This window comes from Spea bombifrons, chromosome 8 (genome assembly GCF_027358695.1).
Source record: "Spea bombifrons isolate aSpeBom1 chromosome 8, aSpeBom1.2.pri, whole genome shotgun sequence".
Classification (NCBI taxonomy): domain Eukaryota; kingdom Metazoa; phylum Chordata; class Amphibia; order Anura; family Pelobatidae; genus Spea; species Spea bombifrons.
Window position 1 is genome coordinate 21,788,863 of NC_071094.1, and position 12,076 is coordinate 21,800,938.

General features: G+C 42.0%; 1 protein-coding gene and 1 long non-coding RNA gene across 2 annotated transcripts; both read right to left on the reverse strand.

Moving 5' to 3' along the window:
- Positions 1-4,553: 4,553 nt before the first annotated feature.
- On the reverse strand, positions 4,554-6,391 carry LOC128503835 (gastrula zinc finger protein XlCGF49.1-like). Its single transcript, XM_053474030.1, has one exon. The coding sequence runs from the start codon at positions 6,389-6,391 to the stop codon at positions 5,585-5,587; it is 807 nt and encodes a 268-aa protein (XP_053330005.1). The 3' UTR covers positions 4,554-5,584.
- A 131-nt stretch (positions 6,392-6,522) lies between these two features.
- On the reverse strand, positions 6,523-10,718 carry LOC128503686 (uncharacterized). Its single transcript, XR_008355279.1, has 3 exons — positions 10,515-10,718; positions 8,077-8,156; positions 6,523-6,727 (listed from the first exon to the last, which is right to left on the reverse strand). It is a non-coding gene; the product is annotated as an uncharacterized LOC128503686 (long non-coding RNA).
- Between the last annotated feature and the right edge of the window lie 1,358 nt (positions 10,719-12,076).

Sequence of the window (12,076 nt, forward strand, 5' to 3'; positions counted from 1 at the left end):
CTCTTCTGCCATCTAGTGGTGTTTTATTTATTTTAAGCTGGAGAGCAAATTTACCGCAGGGGAATTACTTCTTACATGTAATTGAAAACACTTTATGAAAATTAGTCTCACACAGAGCTAAACTTTATGACCAAAAGTACACTGTATGGACAAATGTATGGGACACCTGACCATTATACCAACAGTGACTTTTATGACATTGCATTCTAAATACATAGACATTTATATATAGTTGCCCCCCTCCTCCTTGTCAGCTATAACAGCTTCCCCTCTTCTGGGGAGCCTTTCCACAAGAATGTGGAGTGTTTCTGGGAATATTTGCCCATTCATCCATTAGAGCATTTGTGAGGTCAGACACTAATTGAACGAGAAGGCCTGGCTCTCAACCTCTGTCCCAGTTAATTTCATAGGTGTGTGATGGTGTTGAGGTCAGGGTTCTGTGATGGGCATACCTGGGAACTCTCCATGTTTGACCCAGAGATTGCTGGGTGAAGCACCGGTTCTCTTTTCTCTGGGTCAAGACCCGAATCCTCTGGGTCACGGGAGCTGGGTTTTGACATGCCCCGCTCCCCGCCCATTTTCCCTTTAAATGGGAGTGTTTCCCGCTGATGTCAGCAGGACGGCCCACCGATGTCACGGGACCACCTGCTGACATCAGTGGGCAGTCCTGGCCTCGTCCCGCCAGGCAAGGCTCCGGGTAGCCGGAGCCCAGAAGTTCCCAGGTATGGTGATGGGCCAGTCAAGTTCTTCCACACCGATCTCATCCAACCATGCCTTTGTGCACAGGAGCAATCATGCTGGAATAGAAAAGAGACTTCCTCAAACTGTTCCCACAAAGTTGGAAGCATAACATTGTCCAAAATGTCTTGGTATGCTGAAGCATTAAGATTTATTTTAACTGGAAGGGGCCTAGCCCAACCCCTGAAGAACAGGCCAATACCATTATCCTTCCATGCTTCCACTGCTCCAGAGTTGTGTGGTGGTGTGTTTTACACCACTCATTGCATTAATTTATGTGAGGCTTGCATGGAAGCCCATTCCATAAAGCTTTCGCCGCACAGTTGTTTGCTGATATCAATGACAGTGTAAGTTTAAAACTCTTCAGCTATGAAATCAGCAGAGCATTGGTGATTTTTATGCAACATGTGCCTCAGCATTCGGTAATCCTGCTCTGTGACTTTACATGGTCTCCCTCTTTGTGGTGGAGTTACTGCTGTTTCTAAATGCTTCCACTTTCCAAATATGCCACTTACAATTGATATCTGGAATGTCTACCAGGGATGAAATTGTCTTCTGGCTTTCAACAGAATTTTTGAATATATCTGTGGGAATTTGTGCCCATTCAGCCAAAAAAGCATTTGTGAATTCAATCACTGATGTTGGACAAAAAGGCCTGGCTTGCAATCAATGTTCCAATGTATCCCAAAGGTGTTCACCGGGGTTACGGTCAAGGCACAAAGTGCCTGTGTGCTGTTTTAAACCCATTTAATGAAGCTCACAATGCACAGTGCTTGCGCTGATGTTTCTTCCAGAGACTGTTGTATGCTACAGAACAGGCGGTTTTTATACAATACGTACTTCAGCACTTGCCAACCTTGTCTGGGAGTTTGTGTGGTAATCTGCAGCCAGCACCAGGTATGTGTGTTTGACTCTGTGTGTGACTGTGTTTGTCAGTTTGTCACAGTGTCTGTTTGTGTGACAGTGTTTGTCTATTTGTGTGGCTGTTTGTCACTGTGGTTGTCTGTTTGTCACTGTGTTTGTCTGTTTGTGTGACGGTGTGTGTTATGTCTGGTAATAGAGGAGTTAATTCTCTGAATGTACTCAAGCCTGGTATTAAAGGGCTTAACATTCTATATCTACTCATGTCTGCAATGAGTGTATGTATATTATTAAATCTGAAATCAACATGGTTTCCAAGACTTCATAATAATTAATCTATAATAGTATATATGAATCAGCGTGTATGTGAGATATATACCGTATTGGCTCGGATATAGGCCGCACCCTAAAAGTTTGGTGCTTTTTTAAAGAAAAAAAAAAGATGTCCCCCGGCGGGGGACATCTACGCGATACAACTTCCGGTGCAGGCACTCAGCGGATGTGCCGGCACCGGAAGTTGTATTCCCTCGTGGGAATTCCCAGCAAGGGAGATTGTTAAAGCACATCGTGCAGACGTGCCAGCAGCGGAGGTTGTTTCCGCGCGTGTCGCCGCAGCCGGTGAACGCCTGCGCGATGCGCTTAGACAATCTCCCATGCTGGCACTCCCCCCGTGGAAAGTGCTGGCAGGGGAGGCTGTCTGAGCGCATCGGAGAGTAGGATACAGGTCCCCTGCACCGCTGCGGGGGATCTGTATCAATGTTCCCTCTAATTTTTCTTAGGTGTGTGCGCAGAAAATTTCTCTTGTGCAAAATTTTTCCCAGAGCCAAGATTTTATGTGCACAATATGCTTCTGCAAATGTTAAATTTAAATTGTTATTCAGTATTTTTGGTATAGCTCGCTCATGCTTAATAACACTACATTATAGTGTGATAATGTAGTATTAGTTACACAACAGTATTACTTACTGTAATGTTTTTTAAGGGTGAAATTCTCACTGCATAAGTAAATTATGAGCGAATCACGAGTGGAGGCTCCAGGCCGCATAAAGAATAAAAAAGAATTGGGAAAAACTGTTGTCCGCAGGGGCGTACCTAGAGTATTTGGCACCTGGGACGGATCCTGTACGTGGGACCCCCACACACACACTTTAAAACTGCATAGCTTCTATCATTAGGCAAACATTGACAGGGGTACAGCATAACTGTTATCATTACTTACTAAGGCAGACATTGACGGTGGTACAACATAACACCTATCACTATATACTGAGGCAGACATTGACGGTGTTACAGCATAACTGCTATCATTACATACTGAGGCAAACATTGACGGTGGTACAGCCTAACTGCTATCATTATATACTGAGGCAAACATTGATGGTGGTACAGTATAACTGCTAACATTATATAGTGAGGCAGACATTGACAGTGGTACAGCATAACTGCTATCGCTATATACTGAGGCAAACACTGACAGTGGTACAGCAGAACATCTATCACTATATACTAAGGCATGCACTGACGGTGGTACAGCATAACACCTATCACTATACATTGAGCCAGACATTGACAATAATGCAGCATAACCCCAATCACTATATACTAAGCCAAACATTGATGTGGTGTAGGCCTACCACTTTAGTGTCTGGCCTAATATAACCGGAGCATGATAGGAATATGATTACAGCCTCCCGATGCCACACACTTACACATCCATGCTATCACACACACACTCATTCACAAACATTCAGTTTAAACTACAGCATAACACCCATCACTCTCACACACTTACTAATTCACTCTCACAGAATGTTTTCCTGTCACTTTTCCTCCTCTTCGTTCTTCCTCTTCTGTGCCCTCTCCTTCCTTTGCAGTGGAGGCGGCGAGATCCTTGATCTCCCCAACCTAGCTTGCTCCTCTAGCGGCGGACATTACCGTCCGTCTCTGGAGGGGTGCCGTGCGCACAACCAGTAGCGGACCACCCCCCTTCGGTACGCTACTGGTTGTGCGCACAATTTTTATTCGTGTGCGCTCCCTCTGAAAGCTATGTGCGCGCGCGTATATATATATATATATGTATATATATATATTGTGGTAAAGTGTATGGGAGAGTGGTTGATGGGATATATATCTCACCTGGTTACCTCAGCCAGGCATGGTAGCAAACCCAGGTGCTCTCAGGTGAGGCTTCCTAAGCTCGTTACTGGGGAGGAAGCCTTAAAAGAGAGGGCTGTTAGGTTTGCAGGGGAAGGGAGAAACTGAATGAAGGAGCCGCTACAGCCAGCGCTGCAGCCCACCAGGTATGAAGCTTTACCCCATACAAAACTGGTTACTTTGCTTTGTGTCAGACCTTAGGCTGCTAGAGAGGTATCCTGCTGTTTAGTTAGAGCCGGACAGGCTTATAGTTTGTTTTGTTTACAAGGTGCTCTGTGACTACAATATCTAAATAAACACGCTTTTACGTTGGAAACCTGTGTGAAACTGTCATTGCCGCCCCCTGCGTGAGCTGTCCCCTACAATATGTATATATATATATACACACACACACACACACACACACACACACACACACACGTCTTCCCTGTGTTCTCCTCACAGCCACCACAAAACACGTCTTCCCTGTCTTCTTCTCACAGCCACCACAAAAACAGCAGCCTCCACGGATAAGGGAGAGAGCTTTCTCTACTCCGCAGCCGCCACTACTGGTCTCAGCTGCGCAGGAGAGGGAGACCTCCCTCTGGTCAGGTCCTGAAACAGAGGATTCTGTGTTTGCTCTAGTGGTCAACTCCAGAACTGCAGGGCTTTATAATGGAAGATTACACCACATATAAGATGGCCACAGATCCTGACACTGGGAGTGATGTTTTGACTGATTTTGGCGGAAAAAAATTTGATTTCCACACCCCTTGCTTCCGGCCTCTATTTAAACCTCTCAGTTTCCAATGATCCTTGGAAAAGCAAAATATACTCAGCCATAGACATGTTTTTTAATGTTTGTTTGGGAATTATGATATTTTTGGTATCCCTGGAATTGTGGTTGCTCGCCTACTTGTGCTTGCCCATGCACTTGTATCCTATGACCTACCTTGAGGTAACAGATATGGCTTTATGTGTCTTCCTTCAACAATTTGCATTACCAGAATTGAACAATGACTTACTAATTTAAGTATAATTTTTCACAAATGATACACGTCTATAGATTCCTTTTCATCAAAACCGAAAGTCAAAGTGTTGGAGTAATATGTTGTCTTGACCACCTCTGCGATACTCTCAATGTATGTATGTATCTTTTTATAAAGCGCTAACAGATGTAGTCTACAGATATCTTGATCAGACTACAATAGGTATGAACACATTAAGAAAGAAGGTACCTGCTCCATAAAACTTAAAACACAAAAAAATATTTAAATGAACCAATGTTCAGTTTATTAGTCACCTAATAAACAAACCAGAAGATGCAATAATGTCAGTTTCCTGGTGCTAAAATGTGGGTAATTTCACTGCATCATACGTCTCAACAGTATAGTCAATGTCCTACTTTTTTTTTTCTAATGCAATGAAGACTGCTGATGGTCTGTGGTAGTATAGCAATCTTTAAAACAATATCGCAGAAGCTCTGCAGATCTACAGATGGTAAGTATATTGATTCTTCCATGTTGGAATATGACCTTTAAAGCACTAGCAGGAAAATGGTTAACAAGTAAGCCCTCCATGTTCTAGCAATAGGTTCATCTTTAAGTTCTCCAAAAAAACTATCTGCTCTCCCAAATGTAACTTCACTTTAAATCTATTTTTGATTTTTTAGGATAAGGTTGTATTACAAATTATATGGACCTCATAGGCAAACTAAAATTCCATCTTCAAGTGAACATTTTTCAATGAGCTTACATTGGACAAGGTTTTACTGTGCTTTTAAGACTCATAATGGTGAAACCATGAAAAATCAATGATCATCAAGAGTGTAAAGTTACTATATTGATTCTGATTATTTCTCCACAGTTGAAGCCATTTCAACAGATTTAAGACTCTCCTCTTTGTGTAACCTCTGATGGGTCTTGAGATGAGCATGTTCAGGGAAGCTCTCCCCACAGTCACTGCACACATACAAGATCTCTGTTGTGTGGATCTTCTGATGAATGATGAGATAGGACTTGCGGGTGTACCTTTTGCCACACTCGTTACATGCAAACGGCCTCTCTCCTGTGTGAATCCTCTTGTGCAAGACAAGTTGCAACTTGCGGGTAAAACCTTTCCCACACTCAACACACACAAATGGTTTGTCTGCTAAGTGGGTTTTTTGATGACTAGCAAAAGTTAGTCTATTACTGAGGCTTTTTCCACATTGGTTACAGATGTAGATTGTGTTTTCTGTGTGGAGTTTATGATGAGCTACAAGGTTTGAGTTACTACTGAAGCTTTTACCGCATTTAGTACAAGTGTATGGTTTCTCCCCTGTGTGTGTCCGTTGATGTATGATAAAATGTGATCGGTCACTAAAACATTTTCCACACTCCTTACATGAATAGGGTTTGTGTCCTGTATGAATTCTTTGATGTAAAACAAGATGTGAACTCTGGATAAAGCTCTTTCCACATTCTATACAGGTATACGGTCTTTCGCCAGTGTGAATTCTTTGGTGTGTAGCTAGGGTAGAACTTCTGGTGAAGCTCTTTCCACAGTCAGAACATGCATAGGGCTTCTCGCCTGTGTGTGTCCGCTGGTGCGTAGCAAGAGTTGAGCTGTGAGTGAAGCATTTCCCACAATCTAGACATGCATATTGTCTGTACTTCATCCTCTGCATTGATTTTTTAGTACTCCCAGAAAATTGATCACTGCATTTGTATTGTTTGGCCAGCACATCATCAACTATAAAGGTTTCAATGTTTAGTTCACTAGTGGCTGTATTTGTAGGTGTCACAGAACTTTCTTGAGGATCCTTTGATGGGGATACAGCTAAATTATCCTTTTCAAACTGATTGATTTGCGCAGGTGTGTCTACTGTAGAGGTACTCCACTCTCTGATGTCAAAATTTGTATGTATCAAACTTGCTTTATTAGGATCACACCGCAAAGGGTTATCTTCCATAATCCAGAAAAACTTGGTTAGAAATATTTATTTTTATTCACCCTGAAGCCAAAAGCAGAGACAGAAATAACTGTTATATAAAACAGGTTTCCCACTGTAGAGCTATTCTTCGTAAAACATAGAAAAAAAGATCCAATAAGCTTTTGTTGTTATCCTCTTAAGAATAAAAACATCTCAAGGAAAGAAACACTTTTGCTATGTCTTTGTTCAACCATATTTATACCTATCACATTTAGGTTGCACACAAATGATCTATAGATCTATAGTGCTGGAGTCAATCTGTGTGTATACTGTAGTAATTTATACAGTATAGCAAGGTGCACTCATTATTCTTCAGTAAGTAAGGTACTCTAAAGGTTTTTTGGAGAGCCTAACCCTGTACAAAGTAACCCTAACCATGTAAAATACAACATAAAAAGCAAGTTCAGGGTTGTTCCCTCTGTGGACTGCAATAGTTAAATGTATAAGTTCAATGAAACTCCAAAACCTGAGTAAAATGAGAAAGCCAGACCTGACTGCATAAATAGAAAACAAAAGCGTACCTTGATAAAAACCATGTATTCAAATAATCAAATATACTGCACAATTGATTCAACTAATGAAGTCCAGCAGAGAGTGTAGTCAGTTATGAAAAATCAAAAGGGGTAAATCCAACCTTGCTATATATATTTATTTTAGATTTTTTTGTACAAGTGAGGCGCTGACACATTTTTTCTGCAAGTGTGCCCAAACTGTCACTTCACGGCGGCTTCAGAGCTTCGCAAGGCTTCAATGGAATAAAGATCTGTGTTGCAACAGCACTGATCTCCATTGATTTTACCCCTTCCTGGGCTCTGGGAGGAGATCACAGGATCAGAGAAGCTTGGTTGTGCAATGCCCAAAATTAGTACCGTCAGTTGGGAGGTATGTATTACCTATGTTTACCACTGGCACATTAACCTACAGCCTAGAAGGATGGCTTTGTTAGTACAAATAATGACATAGGAAATTATGTTTGGTTGTACAAATCTATGACACACAGGCAGGAGTACATTGGTAATCATAGATGATTAAAGAGGACATATTAACAGATAAGCAAATGTGATGGCAGCTTATGATTCAGTGGGATTAAAAGCCCAACACAAAAAAATGGGAACCCCAGGTAGACTAAACTGTTGGGAGATTGTCTGTGTAACATAATATTAATCTACTCTGCCAGCATCAACATAAAATTGCATCAGTAAAGAATGAAAAAGAATATGTTTTGAGCAGACTACAGCTGTTGTATTCTTCTTATGGACTTCAGTGTACATTTTAAAAGGGACAAGCACAGTGAGATTCTCCCAGCTCAAGGACCATGTAAGGACAGAGTAATGAGTAAATAATTTGGAGCCTTTAATTGAAAGTGATACCTTTTACTGGACCAACATAGGGAGAGCTGTTGAGTCCCAGATGTTCTGGATCTCAGAGTTCTTTTCTTCATTTGATGTGACTACAAGGGGCAAAGCACATCAATGAGAGTTAAAATTATTTAAGAACAGAAATGGTTATTTACAGATAAGAAGTAGAACATAACATTAAGGAGCACTAAACGTTTGCCAAAACAAAATAAATTGTCACAATTGGGTAGAATTTTTTGTTTTCAGGTAGAGCTTAGAGGGTTAAGATCCAAAAATTTAAACTAAACAGACGCACAATATTGATCTTTTGCTAATTTTTACTGGGGTCTTTGAGCCCAGAAAGGCATTTTGAACAGCTTAACATAATAACATACCTATGAAGCAATGAAAACCAATGCAAAATAGAGATCTAATAGTACAACCAAAATTTAGGAGCCTGGTTTTTTTCTGCTTAAAATGTGACCTCAGAACTGAGAAAAGTTTTTTGAAAGTTGAAACTATAATTTTTTTTATATAGACAACTAGAACTGCATAGAAGGTTACGGGAGCAACATACCCATTTCCCTATTACTAAAACCTCACATGTACTCTTTAAAAATATTGTTATTTCCTGTAGAGATAACATTTTCCGCCACCAGTACAAGCAGATTAGGGTTTAAAGAGACATTCCTGCCATTGTATGCACTTTAATGCATATGACAGTTAGAGGGTCCCTTTAAATTTATGTGGGATCCCCCCTGCAAATGCTGATGGCTGTACGAAGTCACAGGGGGTGTCTTATGAGACCCCCTGTGCGCACGTGTGGAAAAAGCTCACATTAGTTTCCACGGGAGCGCTTTCCTCTCATTGAAGAGTTCTTCAAGCAAACGGTGGTGGAAAGAATTGTAGGACCACTGAGGAGACGGATAGCTGGAGCTTCTACAAATATACCGTATTTATCAGCGTATAACACGCACTTTTTTAACTAAAATATGAAGCTGAAACCCTACCTGCGTGTTATACGCCGATAAATCCTAGAGCCAGTGGCAGAACTACCGGGGTCGCAACTGCGACCGGGCCCTGGAGTTCTGCCAGTCAGGGGGGCCCAAGGGGTGCCGAGCGGTTGCTGAAGACGACCGCTCGGCAACTCTCGGGCCCCCCTGACTGACAGAAATCCAGGACTCCTCTGCTGGCGGCCGTCGCCGCCTGCCTCAGCCGCCTGCCTCAGCCTCAGCCGCCGCCGCCTGCCTCAGCCTCAGCCGCCGCCGCCTGCCTCAGCCCGCCTGCCTCAGCGCTTCAACTCCTGTGTTGGAAGCGTGAGGCGTTTGTCTCGGGTGCCGGCGCTCAGCAGTGAAGCGCCGGCACCCGAGACAAACGCCTCACGCTTCCAACACAGGAGTTGAAGGTAAGTGACCGGGGTGGGGTTAGGGAGAGAGAGGGTAGATCCTGAGAAGGGGGGTCTGAGTGTGTGTGTCTGAGTGTGTGTCTGAGTGTGTGTCTGAGTGTGTCTCTGAGTCTGTTTGTGTGTGTCTCTGAGTCTGTTTGTGTCTGTGTCTTAGTGTGTGTCTTAGTGTGTGTCTATGTCTTAGTGTGTGTGTATGTCTTAGTGTGTTTGTGTCAGTGTGTGTGTCTTACTGTGTGTGTGTCTTAGTGTGTGTGTCTGAGTGTGAGTGTGTCTTACTGTGTGTGTGTCTGAGTTTGTGTGTGTCTGAGTGTGTGAGTGTGTCTTACTGTGTGTGTGTCTTACTGTGTGTGTGTCTTACTGTGTGTGTGTGTGTGGTTTCCCAGATAGCAGTGATTCTGATGAAGTTTTTTTTGTTCAGTTTTTTTGTTCAAAAATGGGGGTGCGTGTTATACGCCGATAAATACGGTAAGTGCTTTTGGTTTTTATTTCTTTCTTTTTCATTTGAAATAGGGCATACTGACAAAGTACAGGGCTGTCAGGGACTGTAAACTGCCTCTTTAATGTGACACTTTGAAACCCAAATCGAACTGCACAGTGATTATACAGTCATGCAGTTACATTAGTATGATCCACTTACTGTAATTATGCCAATGCACACACATATATATATATATTATCCATTTAAGTGTGCGTACATATGTCTAAATTCTGGATGGCTTGTATATTGTCTAAATAACATGCATGTACAGCATGCTCATAAAGATATAAATACTTGCATTATTATATAAAATTACAGTTACTTAATCTACATCTGTGAATACAAAGAAATGGATCAATTTCGCTATTACGCACACACACATATATATATATATATATATATATATATATATATATATATATATATATATATATATATATATATATACATACACATATACTATATGTGGTTTGCCTGAAATTAAGCCAGATGTATACCTGGCTTCATTTCAGGCAAACCACGTATAGTATATACCTATATATATACCGTATATATTGAACATAAACCCAACCCCAGCTCACCTCTTACCTGCCGCAGATGGGCCCTTTGTGTGAGCGGGGATCTGACTGGAGGCTTCAGACAGCCACTGACAGAGCGGACCCGCGGGGCATATCGGGACTTGTAGTGTTGTTTCACGATAGCGTTTATAAAAGCTTACGAATAGAACTACAAATCCCAACCTGCGTAGTAAAGAAGGAGTTGGGGGGTCGAGTTACACGTCCAAGGCCAGGTTAGTCGTTTTTTGCCGCAGTTCTAAATTGTATTATCAACGACACGGACTTCAAACGGACGTTAGCACGAGCAGGTTTCCAAACCGTCTTTTATTTCTTTGATGTAAACACCTTCAGTAAATAACGGATGTTATTCAAGGAATGAAATCGTGCGTTTCGCGTGTGCAAAGTTATGGTGTTTACCGATTTCTCTAACGTCACAGATCTGATCTTGCCAGACCAAATAAATAAACGTCTTCATCATGGCTATAATTCCAAAATTAAAGAAACAAAAATATAGAATACCACAATCTGTTATATCTGTATCTTGCGGTCCTATTCAGCTCATCACAAGGTGGTCTTATAAGAAAAACATGGTAAATGCCAATCTGGACCTAACTGTCCTTTAGTGTTTTTTGGTCAGTGCAAATTACGTTTTACCAACTGGCTGTACTAATATACTCGTAAATGAATGTATTGTGAAAAGTAGTTACCAGGCCCAGCCAGGAATGGAATTGGCTTCATCCTGCAACCTTTCCAAACTGTACATGTTCAGGATGGATGGATCTATCTTGCCCTGAAACTCCTCTTGTTGTTGTTCGAGGGGCCAGCAGAGGTTGCTACCTAGATAAATATCTCACTGCTCCTTCTCCAGCTCCCATCTGATCCTCCTAGCCCCTTCCTGTCCCCACTGATCTGACCTGTCCCCTCCCCTCTGATATCCCTCCTGCCCCTCACTGCTCTGATCTGCCCCCTCACTGGGCACCCAGCATGGTCACATAACACACATGTGACCACACAGTAGAAGGGCAGCAGTGTGGTATGTCACGGGATTTAACCTACATTGAAATGCATCAGAAAGTCTGCCAAATGAAAGCTCGCAGAGCGAGGTGTACCTCTCAGCTCTAGCATCAACAATGTTGAACACCAAAAACAATATCTTCATCTTGTAGACCTAAATAGGAAGCAGGTCCCCAATGCTTCAAGATCCAACATCAAGTTACACACATCATCCCTAACTATTCAAACACTTCTTCATAAACAGACAAAAATATCAATTAAATCCACCAGTCAAGTTTGCATTACATTCATGTTCAAAAATGTTTTTTAATAGTGAAAATGGCTAGTAATCAAATATGTTTGTTTATCTCAATACCACTTGAGCAGTAGAGTTTTTGTCATCCACACTAGCGTTCGCAGACTGGCACAAGGTCTTTTGGGGTTTCATAAAACAAGCATAATCAGAACAGCTTTCCCCCCATACACAACATTTCGAGAGCTTGTGGGTCTTCAAATGTTTATCAAGTGATAGTCTACGTGAAAACCTCCTTCCACACTCTGTGCATGCATATGGTCGGTTTGTGACATGTATTTCCTGGT